The 22,455-nt window shown below is 40.1% G+C and overlaps 1 protein-coding gene and 1 pseudogene across 1 annotated transcript; one reads left to right on the top strand and one right to left on the bottom strand.

Annotated features, from left to right (window-relative positions):
• Positions 1 to 1,418: 1,418 nt before the first annotated feature.
• On the top strand, positions 1,419 to 15,935 carry cog3 (component of oligomeric golgi complex 3). Its single transcript, XM_033617133.2, has 23 exons — positions 1,419 to 1,633; positions 1,915 to 2,061; positions 2,162 to 2,223; positions 3,272 to 3,437; positions 4,009 to 4,083; positions 4,480 to 4,572; positions 4,786 to 4,911; positions 6,121 to 6,201; positions 6,287 to 6,330; positions 6,438 to 6,564; positions 7,235 to 7,326; positions 7,683 to 7,822; positions 9,266 to 9,426; positions 9,765 to 9,873; positions 9,984 to 10,102; positions 10,220 to 10,309; positions 10,941 to 11,061; positions 11,351 to 11,439; positions 11,587 to 11,721; positions 12,219 to 12,294; positions 12,439 to 12,566; positions 13,217 to 13,315; positions 13,488 to 15,935. The coding sequence occupies exons 1-23, from the start codon at positions 1,466 to 1,468 to the stop codon at positions 13,515 to 13,517; spliced, it is 2,478 nt and encodes an 825-aa protein (XP_033473024.1). The 5' UTR covers positions 1,419 to 1,465; the 3' UTR covers positions 13,518 to 15,935.
• Positions 15,936 to 16,011: 76 nt separating this feature from the next.
• Positions 16,012 to 22,124, bottom strand: LOC144458312 (uncharacterized; annotated as a pseudogene).
• Positions 22,125 to 22,455: the final 331 nt, after the last annotated feature.

Raw genomic sequence — 22,455 nt, 5'->3', positions numbered from 1 at the left:
TAAATTCATCTCAGCTCATTTCAAATCACAAGGCTGTTACAGCTAGCTAAACACTGGCTGGCAGGATGTTTTAAAGGTGTTACAACTGATCCGAATGACAACTTAACACATTTTCTTAATCAGTCTCAGTCCTTTTTTTTTAGCATGCCAGGAGAGGAGGTGAGAAAAATGACAGGGGCTTGCTTGCAGACATATTAAAGTCAGCATTAGATGAGGTGAGGCAGGGAAAGATAGTGAGGTCTGTCCACAAAGAATACTCTTATCTTACTTATTTACCTAGCTTTATGTGTATTTACAGAATTGTGTAATAATGAAATTTTTTTTTACTGTTATTGTCAAAACCTGACCTCTGGCAGTGGGGCAGGTTGTGACAGTGGAACTCCTCTCTGACATGATTTAATGAATTCTGTGTTGTAGTTGGAGAAGTTAGAACATTAGTATTTGTAGCAGACAAATAAGGGTACTTTGTGTCAAAATTTGAGAGCTGTAACAATAAATTAATACATGAAAATAGATAAATAATTAAAAAAATAAAATTACTTAAATGAAAAAATTCAGCCACTTATAGGTGCTGATAAAAAGTGTTACAACCATACCTGGTCTCACCTACCTGAGGCAATTTTACCTCAAGGAAATACAGAATAATTAGAAACTTGTTCTGGACCAATCAAATTATATTTATGTGAAGTGAATAACTTACCAAGATCCTATTATACAAAGTCATAATGAATAAAGATAAAACATAATAAAACTATTTAGTTCCAACATGTATCTAACTTTTATTTATTTATTACAGTTTAAACTAGCTAAATATATTTAATCATGTATTGTTTATTACAAAATGACTGAAGTGAATTTGATCTGAATGTGCTACAACCAAAATAATTAACAGTAATAATAATCATAGAAAAGAAATGAAAATAACAGACACACATTAGTCAATTCAACATGAGACTTGAGCATATAAAAACAAAAATATAAAATAAGATAAAATAAAATGAAATGAAATAAAATAAGATAAAATAAAAATAAATTGAAATAAGATAAAACAAAATTTGAAAAAATAAGATAAAATTAAATAAAAATTCTAATTAAAACAAAATAAAACATAACATAAGACAAAATAAAATAAAAAAAACTAAAATAAGATGAAATAAAATAAAAATAAAATTAGATAAAATAAAATAAAATAAAGTAAAATACAAATAGTGGGAAAACAAAACAAACTGTAGCAAAAACTGTAGACCCAAGAGTAAAAACAAAACAAAACGTTCAGCAGTCTCTGTCATGTTTTGGGGCAGACAAACACTACTAATAAAGGTATTCATATTAAAATATCCATAAGTAAGTGAACCTATTTTTGAGACGTGACACATCAGCCACTTCCCTAAGCCCCGCCCACGCTCCCGGAACAGGAAGTACCTCCGTGTTGCTGTTGCTGACGTTGGTGCTGTGCTAAGTGACGATGGCGTCCACCGACCAGTCCCTCCTGGACATTACAGATAAAGAAACCAGGGAAAAACTATCGTTATGGGATCGCCGCACCGACGCAACGGCTCCTCTCACGGAGAAACAAATGGACGCCGTGCTGGAGATCCGAGCCTCGGCTGAGACGCTCGCTATCCCGTCAGAGGTGAGCTGTGACTCCGGAGCCAGCTAGCTAGCTAACAAGGATGCTAACTTACTTTCTAAACGTCAGTTCGGTTAACTAACACCTGAAGTTGCCTTTTTATGAACCTAGCTCGTCTCTCTGTCGCATACACATGTTATTAAAGCCCCTATATCAGTGAATGTTAGCTTGTCGGCTAACTAGCAGGCTGCACTTGCACTCCGCCACGTCAAGCCGTCCAGCTAGCTTCATATAGAGGCTTGGTGGGTATGTTTTGAACCTGAGAGCCTTGCTTTATTTTGCAGCTGCCCATTGAGGACTTGTGCAGCCTTTCGTCGCGGTCCTTGCAGTCCCCCTTCACAGCGACTGTGCCCGAGTCTACAGAGGACGTCCTGCTGAAGGGTTTCCAGATGCTTGACATGGAGAATGACAGGATAGAAACAGCACAGCAGGTGACTGTCTCTGCCAGCAGTAAACATTACTGTAGCCAATCAGACATGCTTTATTATAATGAGATGCATGGTATTAACACACTGTCATTTTGTGTTGCAGTTTTTTGCTTGGTTTGCCAAGTTACAGGGAAACATGGACCAGGATGAGAGTGCAAAATACAGGTAAAAGTGCTTCACCACTATGGTGTCATACTGAATGTGTTAGCTTTATGCTTGTTAAGAGGAGGGCAGGCTGAGAGTAATGCTGCCTATGAGGGTTAATAAGAAACAAACTTATACAAGTCAAATCATTGTCATTTGCAGGTGATAGCAACATTTCATGAACTCAGTGTTCTTTACATTATAATGCTTTACCATCACACACATCCAAAAACTCACATCCAATCCACATATCACAAATTAGCCTGGTCTCAGTCTCTCAATTGTGCTTGTATCTCTGATTGCTTCTTGTAATTCAGTCTGATTGTCAGGCTAGGTAATACACCACAGACACAGACATACAGTGACTAATCTTGAGCCAACAGAAAAGTTTGATGTTTGCTTTTCAAGTTGCCACAGTTATGACAGATCTCAGACCCAAAATTAACAAAAGCAAAGCAGAAATCTGTTGCTATGCTTATCTATGGCTGAACTTTTTGTGGCCACACCCCAATTAGTGATGCTACAGCTGGTGTTTTGCCTTTGACACCTGGGGAACATTCAGTCCGAAAACAGAGTGCAGTGTTAAGCTGCATTTTCAAGGTCGAACGACATGTTTACTCAAAAAGGTGTCCAGTGGGTTGAGGTTTTTTCTCTTGTTTGGTGGTTGTCCAATTAGCACAGAGCTTTACATATCATACACTTGCTTTTTGTTTTTTCTTACTCTTGCTTGGCAATATAAGTGTATATTTCCAATGCCAATAAAGCCCCTTTGAATTAAACTGAGTTAAGCACCACTGTATAAACACAACAGGGTGTTAACGCACCACTCTGTCCGTTTAAATAAACTTTTTGCGACGTTTTGTTGATCCTAAGAGCAGCCCTTTTGGCACACACCTGCTGTGACATCTCTGTTAAAGATTTGGTCAGAAGTGCAACAAGAACACATCAATTTTCTGCTCAGTGTGAAAACATTGCCCAATTGCTCTGCAAACCAGTGGGTAGCCTTACTGCATCGTGTTGTCTTTGGGTGAGCACACACATTAGATAATGTGTCTGCTTTCTCCTTCAGGAAAACCAGAAATGACCTAAACTGCTACCAGGAGCAATGCGATGCTATCCTGAAAGATGTCAGTGCGGCTCTGGAGCACCTGGACTCCCTTCAGAAACAGTATCTGTTTGTGTCCAATAAGACTGGCACCCTGCACGAGGCCTGCGAACAGCTGCTGAAAGAGCAGGTAAGCTGTTTTATCCATGATAAGTGGATCACTGAGACTTAATCAGTAGAGTATGTTTAAGTTGTAATGTCACTGAATATATATTTTCTACAGTCCTGAACAGGCTGAATATTTGGTATTTGCAAACATGAACGTCACTCCCAGACCCAGAAACTGCAGAGTCAGCTGTCTGTATGATCTGAAATCTGGAGCTGTTCTGAATTGTATAAAAACAACTGTAGTAACACCCTGAGGTGTCAGCGGAGATGACTGCAAATACCGCACACTGTCTTGTTCAGAACAGCATCACATAAATAAAAGGTTGTCAGAAAATAAGATTGCTAGCAAACATCCTGCAGGTCAAGAAACAAAAAAAAATCAGTCTGCTGCTCTTCCTTTCTGTGACATATTTAATATCTTAGCGCTGCCGTTTCGTTCTTCTTTTCCCCTCGCAGATAGCTGCTTATGTTCACAAATATATGTAGATTGGACCATTCAAGGAAGTTGAGCTGAACTGAACTTGAACTGAACTGAAATTAAACTGTCATGTCGCATTGTGTCAACTGGGGTTTGTTGTTTTCTCTCTTTGCAGTCGGAGCTTGTTGACCTGGCGGAGAGCATACAGCAGAAACTGTCGTACTTCAATGAGTTAGAAAACATTAACACGGTAGGTTTTCTATATCTTCAGTTATTTGATAATATGCTCATTAATTAATTGCTGATTAGATTTTAACCTAATTATTATTAAAGATCAGCAGTTACATCCCAGATTAAAAGACCTTGGATGTCAGCTACATTTCCTACTTAATTATTCCTAAAAAGTTTGATAAAATGTGCTCATTAAATTTAGTATAATCTCCTAAACCGTTTTGAATATTGAAGTAAAATCTGTTAAACTGGTTTTAGAGATTTCGCTTTGGCCTCGTTCCAAAGTAAAAACAACACATTTCTGGCAGCGATGACTTTGCCAAATGAAAAAAAAAGGTTTGAGTGTAATGCTAAAGAGATTATAATTGTTTATGTTTGGAATTACTCCGAACCTTGCTTTTCTTTGTCTTTGCAGAAACTGAACTCACCAACCTTGTCTGTAAATAGTGAAGGCTTTATTCCAATGCTGTCAAAATTGGATGACTGCATTGAATATGTTTCTTCACATGTAAGTAGCTCGCGCTCCCCACAAAATTTCAGCTCTGTGTGCAGATCTCATTTGACTAGAATATGTGCATATTTACACCAGTGGTATATTTTAAACCAAGACATTCACAGTGTAATCTTGACTTGTTTTAACTGTATGATGGATGCATTGCGGCATATGATATGTGATCACAGTTAAAGCTGTCTAACACTTGCTCATCTCTGTCTGTTGCAGCCCAATTTCAAGGACTATCCAGTTTATTTGGCCAAGTTTAAACAATGTCTTTCTAAAGCTATGCATTTCATGAAGATCCACATCGTGAACACTATGCAGAATCTCACAAGCCAGCTAACAAAAAGGGTAAGGAAAAGTCACATTGTTTTACTCCTACACAGTCAACAATGATGTATAGAGACATTTGCCTAGCCCAGTATCAATACTTAATTTCTTTGTCATGTTAATTTGCTTTATTTAATCACAGTTACTTAATATAAAGATACAGATGATGCATATGTGATATAAGATGATTCACAGTCAATCAAGGTAAAAAACAAACCTAAAGGGCGGGTGGGGGCACCTATTGGCATCTATTTCTTGAAAATCAGAACCTTTGTGTTTTCATCAACTTAGAAACAGCCATTTATATCTACATATGGAGCAGGTCCTCCTCCATGGAGTCCACCGTGTTGCTCTACAGTAGCCCAGAACGGACAAATCAAACACTGGATAGGGCCATTTGTGTTTCTGTATTATTGTGTCAGCCACCATAGTTGGCACATGGGACAAGTTTTTGTTGGTTGCAGTCTGTAGCCTCACTGCTAGATGCAGGGTTTCCCACACATTCATTTATTGATGGTGCCTCGCAATGATAACACCATCTGCTAGTCTACCACTTATTTATTTTCTATTTTTGGAGCTGGATTGTTCAACAGGAGCACAGTTGGAATATATATCCTGAACGGTATATGGTATATATATTCCAGTTATTCATTGCATCACACTCTTGGAGCAAAGAGCATAGTCTGGGCTCAGGCGGAGCAGCACAACGCCTGGTGCACAGAAAGTGAAACTTAACTCTTCCTTGCACTCGGTCTAAAAGTCTGCATTCACTTGCCTCTGCAGTAGCTGCTCCTCTCACCCATCGATCTGATTTGATCAGCTCAGCTCTGCTCAAATATCTGTCCCTCGACAAAAACTCAACAAACTGTCGCATAGGAATAAAAATAACTGATGGAGAGTCGCGTCTGTGCTGCGTTCACAGACCTGCGCAAACCTGTTGAGGTTTTCTGGAGAGGTGTTATACAGAATTATACAGAAGAAGACGCACTTTCATCTTCTTTTGCTCAGGACGTTATTTTCCCTCACGATCATATAAGGCAGCAGTCTCTGTCACGAGTGAAGGTCACCCTGTAAACTCTGGTCTTTCTGGGCTCTTCTGGTTGTGTAGAATAAGCCTGGGTGCCACCCTAAAACCTGTTACTTTCAGCCTAGACTCTGCTTTAGTCAGGGCTGGTAGCACAGGAGGTTTGTCCCTTAAATACTTGATTGAAAATTTCATGTTTCCCCCAGGATCCAATGGGCCTGACCAACGCAGACAATGCCTTTACACTTTACTATGTTAAGTACAGAGCTGCTGCACCTAAAGTCAGAGTGAGTATCATGTTTTTATTACCCACCGACATTATGCATGGATCATCTCCTGTAATAAAAAAAAGACATCCTCTTCTTCTTTCAGTCACTGATTGAACAGATAGAACAGCGGGCAGAGAAGATTCCAGAGTGAGTATTAGCATTTCTCCTGAATAAAGCAACAGCAATTTCCTATATAGTTGTTTTCTACAGTTCTCGTGCTAAATTAAATTCTCTTCTTATACGGATGCGAGCAGATACCATCAGCTCCTAGACGAGATCCATCAGTGCTACCTTGACCAGAGAGAGCTGCTCCTCAGTCCCAGCATCACATCCACCATTACTGACCTGACCAACCAAAACAGCAAAGACCACTGTGCTCTGGTAAGGCATGACTTGTTCAAAGCAGAACTGCCCTTTAGATAGAGTAAGGTGACATTTGAGCTTGCAAAGAATGCACAGTATGGTCCCTCTGGGATATTTTCTGGAGTGTGTGGTGCAGACACAAAGCTGTGCACATGATGAATGAGACTGTGCACAGCAGGCGTCCAAAGCTTACTCTTGTTTTGTTTCACAAGTGAATTACTGTGCAGAGTGTTGTTTGTATACTCTGCGTTAGCTCATCTATAAAGCAGCGACTGTTGCGCTGCATTCCTCTACTGTTTAAAAATTTAACTGACCTTAAGGTTGGTGCAATAATTCACGGGTAAAATATTTTTATTCTAATTTGATACTTAAGAGATCATTTTGGCACCCGGACAGACTATGTATTTTGACGCTGTTGTGGCATTTAAAAACACTTCACTAATTGGCTTGATGGGGAAGCTATAATTAAAGGTCAGAATTTCAAACAACAAACGTCATAACATCCGCGCCACCTGTCCGAGATTTTTCTTTTAATGAAACTTGAAAGGTTATGCATCTTGTTAATGATTGCTGTAATAGGTGCCTGGATCATTTATGTGGGAGGATGTGTTTGCTTATTTGAAGTGGAGCCAAAGCAAAGTATTGGAAGGCACTGCAGCAGGTGATCGTGATGTGTGTCTTTGTGCAGGTTCGCAGCGGCTGTGCCTTTATGGTACACGTCTGCCAGGATGAACACCAACTGTACAAAGAGTTCTTCTCTAAACCGACGCCTAAACTAGAGTGAGTAGCACCTGCCTCGTTGGTAACGTGATTGATGAACACACAGAGAGCCATTGTCATGTAGCACACACACACACGCAGGCAGGAAGTGTTTGTTTAAGGCGTGACGCTTCAAAATGCAACGAGTTTTGCTTGACATTTTTCAGTGTTTGAAATACCAATTTACACAGCATGGGTAGACACTTTGTATGACTATTTAAGAGCAGAAACGTTTTAACAGTTTGCATAATTATTTTTAGTCATCACTTTATTCCTTAACTTGAAGGAAAAAGTCAACATTTGAAATGAGCTTGAAGTGTAATTTTAGACTTCTCTCAGTTGTACAGAGCAATTAAATGGTGTTTAATCTCTGACAGCGAGCTGCTGGAGAAGTTATGTTTGTCCCTGTATGATGTCCTCCGGCCTCTAATCATCCACATCATCCACCTGGAAACCCTGTCTGAGCTCTGCAGCATCCTCAAGAATGAGATGCTGGAGGACCATGTTCATAACAATGGTAGGTTGATGCTTTTGTTCTCCTCAAAGCCTCTCACTTGTCACATGGGGTGTTAAATGTTGAGTTACAAAGATACAGCTCAGCTGGAGTTTTGAAAGTGATATAATATCGTAGAAAAGTTTGGACATTGCAACTTTTTGCAGAGGTTGTTGAAGTGCTCTTTGGAATAAAGAGTCATCTGAATTATTTGCCTGAAATCACTGCATGTGTAAAACACGTACAAAAACCCAAGTGTTTAACAGGGGTCACGTACCAGACTACCTCTTGGTCTAGGGACCAGTTGCCCCGCAGCAAGTGGAGACTCCAGGAGGTTACTGCTCCCAAGAAATAGTCTGGCAGAACTCTCAGGAAAACAGCGATTTGTAGTTTTGACTTTTAAGTGTTTGTATGGATTAAACAAATGAGATGCAACATGTTAAAGGTGCAGTGTGTGTAGGATTTAGAGACAGCTATTGGTAAAATGGTATAAAAGTTTTCTAACTCTGGAACTAAGAAATGTGTTTTTGTTACCTTAGAATGAGCCGTTAATTTCCCCATAGTCAAGAATAGTAGAATAAAACACTAACTCTAGATTGGACCATTCATGTTTTTGCGGTTTTGCTTCAGCCTCTGTAGTTCTCCTTCACGCTTGGCACATAGTAGAAGTTTGACTTCTGCATCCTTACCACTAGATGCCACTAAATCCTACATATTAGACCTTTAATTAGTGAGTTTTACAGGTGCTGGTAGAACCCTGTTTTCAGTCTTTGTGCTAAGCTGGCATATGTATATAAATATGTAGCTGCTGGCACTAGCTACATATTTACCGTACAGACTTGAGAACGGTAGCAATTTTTTCATCAAAGTCTCTCTATCTGAGATAATCATCTTTAGTGGGTTGGTATTTGAGAACAAAAACTCCAGTGTTTGAAACATAAAGACTTCCTGGTATGGTACATTACTTTCTGCTTTCCACCTCTCATTCACCCGTTCTGATTTCCAATTCAGAATACATCATCATCTATATACAACTTTATACCTAAGGTGGAAGGTAGATTAGTTCCCTATAAGCCTCGCTTCCACTACGCAATTCCAGCTGCCACTGGGTACGATTTCCTGGGAAAATAAAGGCTCGATTTGCAGGACAAAGGAAATGCATCAACTGTTGTGCATCCAAAACAGGAAGAGGATGGCACTTTTGTTTCCCCCCGTGTTAATGTAATTTCTCTTCAGTCACTATCCCAGAAATGGCGAACACTGGGACAACTGAAGTAACTTTGGAAACCGTGGTAGATGCTAGGCTGTAAGGAAAACAGAAAATGAGCCAGTTGTTTTTACGACAGTGGTGGCATAACTAGTGGAGGAAAAGTTGAAAATGTGTCTGTTTCCATTTTAAAACTTTATAGGACTGTTGTGATTTTGATCTAGATTCAGCTGTTAACTGACCTCTGATCTTTTGTGAAGCTTCTCAGCTGGGGGCCTTTGATGCAGTGGTGAAGCAGATGCTGGAGGATGTCCAGGAGAGGCTGGTCTACAGGACTCACATTTACATCCAGACTGACATCACAGGCTACAAGCCAGCTCCGGGGGATCTGGCTTATCCCGAAAAACTGGAGATGATGGAGGTAAATCTTGTGTGCTTTTTACCCTCAACCAGTTGTAATCAGTTTAGCTTCTACTTCTTCTTCTCTGAATTAAAGTAAATGTAAGCATTGTAAGCACTGTAAAGTCCTCTGGCTTGTGAACGCATGTATTTTAAATATGCCTTTGAGTCTTCACTAATGTTTTAGAGCTTTTTAATGTGCTGTGTGTTCACTGTTTCCTCCCAGCATACTTCCCATTGAAGCAAAGGAAGTTTTGCAAGTTTAATTTTCTGTTAATTCAGCCTTGAAAAACCTGTTGTTGAAGCAAATTGCAAAAGAGAAGAATCTAACACTTTCCATCTTTTAACTCTTGCCAATAGAGGATTGCTCAGAGCTTGAAGGAGGAGCAGATGAAGCAGATGTCTCAAGAGTCCATGTTTTCTGATGTTCAGCTTGAGGATCCTGATGGTAGAAGAAACAGTAATGCTGGTCTGTGTTCCCAGATTGTGACATTAGCTTTTTTTATTTATTTATTTTTTTTACAACTTTTGGTGTTGTTGTTGCCTGATGGCTCTTCTTCCTTTGTACAATTCATGCAGGGAATGTAGAGGCATCACGCCTACAGACATCGGTCTCTCCTGCTGATCTGCACGGCATGTGGTACCCTACTGTCAGACGAACGCTGGTTTGTCTGTCCAAGCTCTACAGATGCATAGATGTGAGCCTTCCGTTTTTTATTTGTCGCTAATTTATACTCTTCTAAAATGTGGCAGGATGTGTGATATGTAGTTTTTCCTACTCTTGCGATTCTCACTGTGACTTGGTCCTTTTCCAGAGAGCAGTCTTCCAGGGTTTATCTCAAGAAGCCTTATCTGCCTGCATCCAGTCCCTGCTTAAAGCTTCAGATATCATCCTTAAAAACAAGGTTGGCACACATGGTTAAGAGCAGAGTATGGTTTTGTGTCTTGACTGAACTTTTCAGGTTTTTTATTATTTTAAAAATAGCTGGAAATGTGCCTTTCTTTTGACATAGTAAATAAGATCAGTTCCCTCTGAGATAAAATGTGCTCTGTTATTCAAATTCCTTCCGGCTACAGGATCCTTAACTAAAGCAGCTGGGATGTAATTTAAAGTTTATTTTAATGGGTGCTTTATTATGCTCCACAGAGTGTTCAGCAGACCATCCTTTATTTATGGGCTTCTCTCACCTTCAAATTTGCTGTCTATCTGTGCTAACTGGCCCGTTTCAACCTAACACTTCAAATTAAAGCAGCAGCATCAATCTCAGAGGACGTGTTCGCACCCCGTGTTGATGATGTCTTTTTCCAATGTTTTAGTCGCTAGCTGAGCAATAAATGGTTTCAGCTGCCTTTTTTTGTCACAGTTATACGTCCCTTTCCAGCTATGGTTAATCAGCAGTTATCAATTAGACATATTCCCTTATCGTCTCCAAGCTTGTGCTTTTTATGTTCTCTGTAGCTTGGGTAGTCAGCAGATGCCCTTTTGTGTTGGCAGCCTGCAGTGTGGATTTAACAGTGTGGTATCACTTTCCGTAGACGCAAATAGACGGGCAACTTTTCCTGATCAAGCACCTGCTGATAGTGCGTGAACAGATTGCCCCATTTCACACCGATTTTGCCATCAAGGAAATCTCACTGGACCTGAAGAAAACGCGAGGTAAGATAATTAAAGGTGGAGGGAACATTGGTGTTCAGCTCCATAAAGCCAGTCATTACATTCTCATGCTCATTAAGCAACTTGTGCCTATCACATGCACCGGTGGCAACAATTAATGTGGAAATTACAGTGTAATCCAACACCATAATGTACATTAACCGATGGCTCACAGGGCAGATTCGCTCCTCCTATCGCCATCATCTCAGTCAAGGTCATATTAAATTTATAGCACTAGAGGGCACTCTAATTCTACACCAGCTCAGATTTAATCTCTCTGCTTTGTGTGAAGATGCTGCCTTCAAAATCCTGAACCCTAAGGCTGTTCCCAAATTCTTCCGACTTAACAGTCACAACGCCATACTTGAATTCCTGTTGGAGGTAGTGTTTTTTTTATTTTTTTTTTATTTTTTATTTTTTTGTGCCTGTTTTATTAAACCTACCATACACTTTATGCACTTTGATAGCACCCTGCCTAAGGGAAGTGCCACTTGATAGTGCTAAACCCTTCGTCTCTGTGGCCCCCAGGGAACACCAGAGATAAAGGAGCACTACATTGACTCTAAGAAGGATGTGGACCGACACCTGAAGTTCAGCTGTGAGCAGTTCATCCAGCAGCAGACTCAGATCTTTGTGGGGAACCTTGAGGAGTTTCTCACCAAGGTAACTGTTAGAGCAGTTAGAAGGCAGACTTTGCCTGAGGCAGCGACGGCTCATCCTGACCTTCAGTTTTTTTTTTCCAGCTTTTAAAAACCTTTTTTTAAAAATCAATTGCTTATTCACTGATCACCGAAGGTCTCGGTACGTTACCGACAACTGAAGATAAAATGGATGTTTTTCATCTGGGGTATTTAATTCTATTGCGAGACATTAGTGCGGGTGTATATGCATGTGTTTTGATATTTCATTGTGTTCTGAAATCTTTCATTGCAATGCAATTGTGCTGCAATAATTTGCTGCCAGTCTTGTTTTTACCACCCGCCTCACTCAGTTTTTCGATTATAATTTAAGTAAATACTACTCTTTGTCTAATTCAGGACTGGGTTGAATTGGCCAATTTTGCATCACAGCGTCTTTGTGTTTGTTTGTACGGCTTATAGTAACACCAGCTCAAATTAAGTCTTTTCAAACTCTAATGTTTTGACTGCGTCCGCACTCAGGTCGCAGCTCTTAAAACTATGGCTATCCAAGGTGGTCCCACGTACAGCCTGTCTCAGCAACCTTGGGCGCAGCCAGGTAAGATTTGTCTCAGGAAACGCCACTGGCATCACACTGTAATTCATCAAAACTTGTATAGCGCATGCTAGAGGGCATGTCAATGTTTTGTTTTTTTGTTTTTTCTTAGCTTTTTCTCAGTTCTTTTTTTTTTTCTTTTTTCAGCAAAGATCAACGATGTAGTGATGGCTACCTACCGGGTGATGAAGAGCAAGCTGCCAAGCACTTTACAGAGCATGTCCTTGTACTTAGCCAATAGAGACACGGAGTTCATCCTTTTCAAGCCTGTCCGGGTGGGTGGCAGAAATGCAAGGATGTAGCATGTGCCGCATGAGTCGGGTTTCTTCGCAAGCCATTGTTAAAGCAAGAATTCTTTCCCACAGTGTTTACAAAGTGGGGATACCATACATTTGCACTCAAAGGTCAAATCAGTAATTTTCTGTAACAATACAAATTAGAGGTTAGTCACATATATCACTGAGGAGTGCATATCTGTTCCTCTGAAATTATAGGTTTATTGTGCAGCAGTGTGTGCTTGCATAACCATGTAAACAAACCTCTCCCAGCATCAGAAATCATTAATGACTTAGATTTATTCATTAGCAACGCTTAGTCACTGTAGTAAAAAGCTTGTCAGTCAGTTTTCGGAGAGGTATAGATATCAACCTGTGTTCAAATATAGTCTCGGGCTGACCTCCTTGTTTAAATTTGCCTCTGAAATTGTGCCTTTAACTATAAATTATCAGTGTGATTGAACTCTAATAGAGAAATCTTTGTGCTGCCTGTGTACTGTTCATCAAGGTGCCAGGTGAAGCTGAATAAGAGGGAAACAAAATTCTGCCGTTGACATGGAAACAAGATAGTGAGGGGACATAGGCCAGATGGAAATGTAGTATTAATTTCCCTCCAGCACTCAGTAATAGGATGGCTTTTTTTCCCACAGAATAACATCCAGCAGGTATTCCAAAGACTGCATGCCTTGCTTCAGGAGGAATACAGCGGAGAAGACCTTCAAATCATCGCGTGTCCATCGATGGAGCAGGTAAAGTTCTGTGGAATTAGCACTGCCCGAAGGCGCCTGACATAGTTTTTTATAATATGGCTGCAACATCCAAAAATTGCTGAGAGCAACAATTCAAGTGGAGAAACGTAAGATAACGTATGCCAAGCTAAGTCACGGTGAGCACTCATCTTTTTTTACGGCTCTCTTTCAGATTAACCTGCTGCTGTCTGTGAATAAGTAATGTCCAAGTTCAGTGTGGCAGTGCTTGTGAAACACCCTCTGGATAGCAATGGGATGTTGCAACTTCGACCATGACCAGGAGCTGCGAGGCTGAGTATGCGAGATGACCGGCTGCACCTGAGCTGCAAGCTTGACCGGGAGCACTGAACTGACCGCGAAGTAAAGAAATCCTGCACAAGGCCAAAGATTCTCCAATGGAGGCTCAAGTAGCTACAAGTATGTTGAGGTTCAGGTATTCATCTGAGGTAGTCCGTAACAAACTGAGAAGTGGAGGGTATTATTTTGGGTACTGACTTGATCACGTTGTTTGACTTAAATTGAAGGTGGTGTCGTGGTTAGGGTTGTTTTCATGTAGGAGAAATCCATTTTGACAAGGGTGGATTTGTGATCACAGTTGCATCTCTCTTAACACCAAATTGTTTTGAATAAAAATAATTTGCACACTATGTGAGGGCGGGGGCGGCGGGTGAATTGTATTAAGACAAGGACACTTTTGGGTGTGCAAATAGAGGCACTAAAGGGTTGTTCATCAGCCAGGTAGCTAATGGCCAGTGAGGGGGCTTGCATTCAGATGACTAGAATCCCTCGATAGGTTTGGAAGGATAATAAGAGAAGAAAATGCTGCAAAATATTCTATTCCTCTATTTTAAAAATGTAACAGCCTTTGCAACATTCAGTAGAACTCTGTGGTGGCCTGATGTGCTGCAGGATGCTCAGGTCCAATTAGGGCTGGGTATCATTAAAAAGAATTACATCACCAATACCGGTACCCTTGAAGCTATACCGATACCCTCATCTGATACCTTTTTTTACTTCATTCGATGCCCATCTTGTGAATGGAGGCATTCAACTGCAAAAAATGCCACCACCACTCCTCCCCATCCACATTAGGGATGCACCAATGAGTTGGCCGAACATCGTCATCAGCCGACGTTCGTCTTGTTGACTCCCATTGACTTCTCGGCAAATAAGATGACATTCACTGACGGCAGTAGCCGATGTTTCTCTGTTGTGTCACATCGATTTTGCGAAGGCTAAAAAGCTCAATGACTAACAGCGACTCGGAACAATGGAAAACGTGTTGGGGACGAACCGAGATCTTCCCAGGGACGCCATTAGGACGAAAGAACGTAGTTAACTTGCTCTCGAAGTGTCACGGGATGCACTCTAATGCCACATAGTGAACAAGTTCATCTTGAAATCAGCGAAAGCACAACTAGTTAACCTTGTTTGCCGGAACTAACCGCCAGTGGTGGTTGACTTGAGTCACACTATGATGCATTCAAGGTCATACAGTAAGAATGAGTATTGGGCGAAGGTAAATTATGAGGTTGTCATGATGTGTTCAGTGCAGCCTTATAAAATGTATATTTTGGCTACAAACTTGAATAAATACAGTTGTTGGAATGAGTAATTTGTTGATGTTTTCACAGCAATCTGAAATAGATATTAGAGAGTGAATTATATATAAAATAATAGCCTATAGTTTGATAATGTTAAAGGTTATATTAAAGGTTGTTTCATACGTTTGTACGATTGATTTCGTGCTCAGTTAAAGACAGTGCAATGAAGGGCTGAAAGACCCTAAAACAGTTCAGTTATTTTTCTGTAATGAAGATTTCTTTGTTTCCCTAGAACAAAAGGAGGAATAAATAACAAAAATAAAATGAACAAAAGCAACAAAAAAAGCATCAGTATTAGTATCGGCTGTTGGTCAAATTGTTATTTTAAACATTGCTGTCAGTCCAGAATTTCAGTCTGTGCATCCCTAATCCATGTGATTTGTACACAAATACATTTTGAAAGTCTTAAAATTATTATAATATATATTTACAGCCATACTTTCAAATAAGTTGGTGGCTACGAAACCTACAAAACCATACAAGTAGTCTTGTTACATCTTGGTACAAAAAGGATCAAATGCAGGTACCATTTGGTACTGGGTTATTTCAGTCTATAGTTTTGGTATTGATTGGTATTGATATTGAGGTTTTGATACCCAGCCCTAGGTCCAACAGGTTTCAGCTCTGATCATAGCAAAAATCCACTCAGCTGTTCTTAACTTGCCAGATGTTTTCTTAAAGATTCTTCCACATTCTTCTCGTGAATGTTTTTGTTATTCTCTTGCAAATATGTAAAAACAATACAATGAAATCTTATGTTTTATACTTTTCCTTTTATACATAGGTTGATTGCAACTAATATGCTTTTACTCTGGCAAAATAATGGACCGTCGACCTTGGCAGTTTTGCACTGTATGCTGTAAGATTTATGGGTGTGTTTTTTAGTGGTCTGTCGCAGAGTAACAAAAGTAACAGGACACCGGCAATGTGACATTTGCTTTGATGTGTCTCATGTATAATGATGTGTACAGTTAAGCTATTTATGAACATTCTGATTAAAAAAAAAAAGTCAATGATGTTCTTTGTTTTTTATTGCGAGAAAGCACTTTGTCATTGAATTCAAATTCTCCGGACGTCACAGCATGAGTCACTTCACAGAAATGAGAAACTGCCACTCAAGGACATCGTCGGCTTTAGGGGGTCTTCTTGGCAGACCGTTGCTGTTTCATTGGCAGCCGCCGTCTTTCCATCTGTGTGATGAGCCTTTGCTGGGGCTTGACCTTCCGTGGACTGACAGTCTTTTGATAGGTGATGAGGGACTGGATGTTCTGGAGCAGGACATTGATCTCTGCACTCTTCTGCTGCACATAGCTCTGAAGCATGTCAGGCCCCGGCAGCGTTAGGCTTTTGCCTTGATTCGGCTGCGACAGCAAGGAAATATAAAATAAAGCAGAATGAATTATTTGGCCTCAAATTGGATCCACTTTCCCATCCCTTGTATTTCTGTTTTTGCTACAATATTAATACCACAAGCCACAATAACTTACTTTCAATTTGGCCCCTACATTAAGCCATACACAGCGCTCACCAGAGTTGAAAGTGAGGCAGATGTGCTCTTGGGATTGGATGCGGATGTTGAGGTTAGGGCCCAGTGTCAGGCTGAGGGGCTGGTGGGGCGGAGCATGAGTGTGATTCCTATTTCCCAGCCAGCTGCAGTGTTACTTCAATTCTCCTGTGCCATTGCAGTAGGTGCCTTCCCATGGAGTCAGATTCACCCTAATAAAGACGAGCAGCATGTGAACAATAAGCCCTTAAGGGGATTTATTCTCTCACCCAGACAGGTCATTTCTGTCTGCTGCCAAATTTGCCAATAACTAAAATAAACTTGAATTGCTTCTGCAGAGAGCTGGAGATAATGAAACCCGATTTTATTTCCACGGTATAATGCTAATTTTGTCTTAGTTATATTTATGAAATGAGATATTAAAAAACGTGAAATAACTAATCATACCAAATACAGCCATTGTTGTGATAACAGGTACTCTGTCCTCTGCTGGTGAAAACTGCCTGAATCTGAGGCTGCAGATGTTTGTCCTCCAGGACCATCACACAGCACCAGTCTGCTGACTGTGCAGCACACACAAGAACTGCAAGCCTTCCTGATGGATAGCTTTTAAACATGATTAAGGTGAACAATCAAATATTAAAGAGGCACTTGACGTGGCATCAAGGGGTTTTTAAGGTCGGTGGTTAAAATAAGCTTAAGAGAGTTTCACATTTTGCACCACGGCATAAAATACATCAGCAAATACCTCACTCGTGAATCTCAAAGATTTTACATGTCTTAAAAAGGGCGGTTGCTAACAAGTGGCTAAATCAGGCCGGACAAGTAGTGCACTAACAGTGTAGTTTGCTTACAGCCTATAACGTTACATTTACTTCTGGCAATTGAATTTAGGCTTCAACAATCATAAAAGTAGTGTTCATTTGTGAAGATTATCTTGCTGAACAAAACATGCAAGTATCATAAACTTCTGTTTGCCAAAGAGCTTATTTTCTGCAATTATCCAAAATCAAATGGGACGATTTAATTGGCTTTTTGTCAAGGAAACCAGGGCAACGCTAACATCCAGGTTGGCCTATAAAAAATGTGATTCCTGCAGCACTCTGTTTTGTTTTACAGGAAGAAAACATGATTGAATTTTGATATAAGATACAAAGAAATGGATTTTGTTTGTGTTTTTTGTCATATTAATTAATAGGTGCACAGTATGACTGGGGATGTGATCTAAAAGGGTTAAAAAGAAGAAGTATGTATGATATAATTTAAGTAAATTGTTAGTTAGATTCACTGTAAAGGATACCACACCTGCCCGGTTCCATCTGGGAAAACCACAGTAAATGTTTACCATTGTTGTAGTGGTTGACAAGTGGTGTCATCCTCTGTTGAGCCAAACAGATGTATTAATTTGTGTAAGCTTCAATGCTCTCAGCTGTAGTCATAGTAGGGGATTGAACAGTGGTTTCAACATATGATAATGCCTTCTGTGCAGCAAGTCCAAGCATCGTCCAGGAGTCGATTGTGTGGGGTGTGAGAAACTTGTCCGTGTCCTGTAACGTAGTTAAAGGTGTTATGCCATGGATGAACAAGAGGGACAGATAAGTAAATTGAATCTGCGTGAAATATCTGTCTGTGGTAGACGGTATGTGTGTGTGTAGTGTGTGTAACCTGCTTTAGGGGTCTGATGTTCGGCACCGTCAAATTCCCAACCTTTCAACCTGTGGTGTATCATGGAAAATGTAGCATCAGAGATTCAATGGCATAGAAATTTAATTTGAAAACCATTTAATGGTGGAAGCCTATAATGGACGAGAGCGATCCTGACCTTTGATCTCTCCGCATCGCCGGGTCCCTATCAGTCACGGTTTCTTTAGTGATAACCGCTGCACCCTTCAGCAACATCTCTGATGAATTCCATGCCTTCTCGCAGCAGAAAAACTGACACAAAGAGAGGGAAAAAAAGCTTGTGTGAATGTAGAAATGCTACAAAATTCAAAATTCATATTCCTTTTTACTTTTATCTATGGAACCAAATAATAGCCTAATAAAAAAATCTATCTATACTGAATACTAAATGTAAACAATTAATTACCACATGATTTTATTCGCACTGAAATATTTTGTTTTTAAAGATAGGTCATGTCAAGTGATTCTTGAAAAAAATGGATTTCATTAAGTCTGTTTTATTTATATAGTGCCGAATCATCAGGACACAGTACCATACCCTTTGATTTAATACTGCCGAGACCCAACAATTCTCCCATGAGCAAGCATTTGGTGGTGGTGGTGAGGAAAACTTTCTTTCAAGAGGCAGAAACCTCAAACAGGAAGTTCACAAATTCAGACAGAAAGTTCTTCAAGTTGCTGAATGAGTCAAGTTGTGATCTAACAATCTAAATTAAGTCAAATAATCAGGTTGCTCAATTGGAGACACAAATTTCAGACAAAAATACACACAAGTTAAATAAAAATTACTTTAAAGTACTGCTAAGGAGACTTTTCTTCCTGCGTCTTATAGGCAGGTCCGATGCTCAGATCACACAGTACGACTGAGATTAGGGTCGGGCTGATTGATACCAAAAATATTGATACTACAGATACAAAGTTTTTGTTTTGAAGATCGATTCAAGCACTACCAGGATCAATAAGGATCAGTTTCTCTCTTGTACGTTGTACCCATTTGTATTTCAAGAGTAAAACAGTGTGTAAACATTTTGCCGTTGTCTTGAACACATCTAGTGCATGTACTCTTTGCTCCTCCACTGCTGTTGTAGTGTTGTGTACCTTACAACAACATGCATAAGCAACATATGAATCACGCACTTGCAGAGCACAACCTGACTGGTTTAATCCGACAAATAATCACAGTCACGGCAGAGCGAAAGAGGAAAAAAACACAAGAAAGAGAACATGGAGCTGCAGCAGAGACGAAGGGAGGTGGAGGGAGATGCCTCCACTTCTAGGCGCCTGACACAGAGACAGAGTTCACTGGCAAAGTCGTTTCAGAGAAGCTCAGGCAATAAATATCCGGGTATATTGTAGAGAAATTAACATTTCAGTCAAATTGGATCCTCAGCAATGGTTAATGTTAGATTTTAAAATTGAAATTGGTCATCATTAGCTGTTACTTTAGCAGAGTATTAACCTCATAAGTCATGACACAGTGCTCTCCCCTACATGAAAGTTCACAAATTCACAGTTATTCAAGTTCTTCACTACATAAAAGCACATGAGCTACTTTTAATAATAAAAAGTATGAGTTTCAGTATCGATATCAGCAATTCCGGCCCTGTATGACTTGGTGTCAGATCAAAAGCAGATTTTGTGTTATCGCCCACCCCTTACTGAACATCTGATCCATTCAGGCTTGATTACTAATCCTCTAACTTGAGCCGCTGATTGGACATCTTCAGTCGACAGCCATGCTAGCATCTCCAAACACAGCTGGGCCGATACTCAGGCCCAGCTGTGTTTGGAGCTAAATGCTAACATCAGGAAGCCTTCTCCTAGAAAGCCTCTTCTAGGTTAAGTTTAGGAAAAAGATTGTGGTTTGGGTTAAACTGAGAAGATGCCATTAACTGCCATTAAGGTCTTTCTGTTGGAACGCCCTGAAGGTAAACTTCTTGTGCATGCAGTCCAAACCAAAGTCGCTATCCCTTGAGTCATGCTGTTAGCGCGGCTAAAAAATTACCACCTAGAAATGTCAGAGATGGAAATTCAGCCCACTTAAATTCTGATTGTCTTTGTTGCAAAACAGTTAATGACATAATATGTAGGATTTTCTGAAGACACAATATATGGACTCATAGTCGTATTCCCTTTCAACCCTCGCTAATGACCCACTCTCAGTGTGTGGCGGCGTATCTGTCTGCAGAGACTCTGCCCTCTGCCTGGGTTTTCTTAAGGAAACTATAAAAAACACATTTTATGGTTTCCTTGGATTTTCTTGTTTTCTGCGCCCGAGTGGTTTATGGGTATGAACCCCCACAGCACTCAGGTGAGGTTTGGGGCTTTAAAAAGGTGGCAAGCGTGTTCCAGACTGTAAGCAGCACGCACTCAAGAGATACAGCGCTGAAAAAATGCAAATATAGGGAGGCAAAACACCAAACAAGAGTGAATCTGGGGTTGATTTTGACTGTTACGAGTCTAAATCCTGCATTATATACCTTTCAATGCTCCACTTTGCTTATAAGATTCAAATTATCATGGCTATGTTATTTGCTTCCATAATCCTCTCAAGTCCAAGCTACACACGCTGACACTTTAGTGTAACTCCTCACTTAGCAAAATGAGCAAAGTCACACTTTTTTCCTTTCCATCAGTTTTTATTTAACACAAGCGTGTCACCATATCAACAGCCGTGTTAGCTGCACACTCGCTTTCTCACCTTTTCTCGGTCAACACTGTTGGCTATCTGATCAGCGGTCACTGGGGGTTTCTTCAGCTGCTGGCAGCGCTCGCAGCAAATGTTCAACACAGTCTGTAGCGACTCCTCTGATGAGTCTGATCCACTTGAGGATGAGATCTGAAAACAGTGTTGGCGTAGACACTTTTTTTTTTTTAAACATATTTTCTTTCCCAAAAAGACACTGTCACAAATACATAGTATCCAAATATTCCAGTTAATGAGGTACTCAAAAAGCATGTAGCAGTCTGGCATTTTTTGAAACAAGCCACAGCAGTGACAGGCAAGTTTTGATACGAGACAAACACAGACTAATTGCATGTTCCATAAATGAATTCATATTTATACGAGAAGGGGAAAAGGAGCAGTTTAAAAGTGGCATTTTCCTCCATACCTTGTCCAGATTAGTTAAAGACTCCTCAGTTTCTCCTTGGCAGGCTGCAGGAGTTTGGGGAGTTTCCTCGCTGAGCGAATCCAACACTTCATTATCTGGGGATATCTCCAACTCAGACTTCATGTTTTTAGGAACGCTCTGAGGAGAAAAAACAAAGACACTTCATAATTTATTAACTTCTTTGAGGTCTTTAACTTGCGCTTCATGAATAAATCAAAACCATATCTCTGGATACCATGTCATATCATCTTTCACAAGATAAAACTTACACTGTGACAAGGATAGACAAGGCTATGGAAACTTCAGTATGTCTTTGGCAACAGTAAAATTAAATCTAAAACACAAAAAAGACCTCATATGCTAACTGCATCTATTCACCATTTGTCTGAAGTCTCTCTACAAAGTGCATTTCAAATGTTAGTTTAATGACATAAAGAGTCAAGTTCAGGGAAATCTCTACTACTGAGTGTCCTAGCAAAGCTTTTACTTTGTCAAGGACATCATCATTACAGCTGGGAAAGAGCGGGGTTTAAAGCAAGAATACCTCATTGAGAGTTCGTCGACCATCTCCTGGGTATTTACCCCACCTTAACACACTCATCCGCTCAGATGTCAACCCCAGATTCTCGTAAGGATCTTTTGATATTTCTCGGTTTGAGTATTTATAGTCTGCAAATGCAAAAAGAAAATAAAACATCTCAGACGTTCCTGCCCATTTACCAACCAAGGTCAGAAACTCATAATTAGCATGAAGAGTGTGAAGAAACTCTACCTTGACTGCGCTCTCCCTTGTGTCTCCAGTCAGTCTGTGTGCCAAGGCTGATTCTGGTGACAACTCTCCCGTCAAACGCATGGATCGTCAGATATTCAGGTGAGCCTACACTGGAACCATGCAGGAGCCTCATTACAGAAACTTTCTAGGTCTGAAATCCTATCTTATCTCAGTTTAGGATGACATCTAGGATTTTTTGATACCACAGAAACATGTTTCCTTACTGTATTTAGAAAAAAAAAATCTCATCTTAGGAGACGAGTTTAACTGATTTTTTTATTATTGTGTTATGCAAACAATTATGCTCAGCCCGCATAGGCTTAGAAGACACGACAAAATCAAAATAAGCCGGGATCAGAGTCCAGCATATATATTTTCAAACATTAAAAAGAAAGAAAATGCAAAATGGAGCAAAGCAATAAAAGCATCCTACAGATCAAGTTCAAGGATTACTCACAAAGGCA

Source organism: Epinephelus lanceolatus, chromosome 14, assembly GCF_041903045.1.
Source record: "Epinephelus lanceolatus isolate andai-2023 chromosome 14, ASM4190304v1, whole genome shotgun sequence".
NCBI lineage: Eukaryota > Metazoa > Chordata > Actinopteri > Perciformes > Serranidae > Epinephelus > Epinephelus lanceolatus.
The sequence above is the reverse complement of the archived record's forward strand: the minus strand, read 5'-3'. Positions and strand labels throughout refer to the sequence as shown.

Excerpts from the sequence above, each read along its gene's own strand:
- cog3 (XM_033617133.2), top strand. The coding sequence starts at position 1,466 with ATGGCGTCCACCGACCAGTCCCTCCTGGACATTACAGATAAAGAAACC. Across the intron at positions 4,912-6,120 it reads CAAGCCAGCTAACAAAAAGG|GATCCAATGGGCCTGACCAA; the intron begins GTAAGGAAAAGT and ends TGTTTCCCCCAG. Across the intron at positions 10,310-10,940 it reads ATATCATCCTTAAAAACAAG|ACGCAAATAGACGGGCAACT; the intron begins GTTGGCACACAT and ends CACTTTCCGTAG.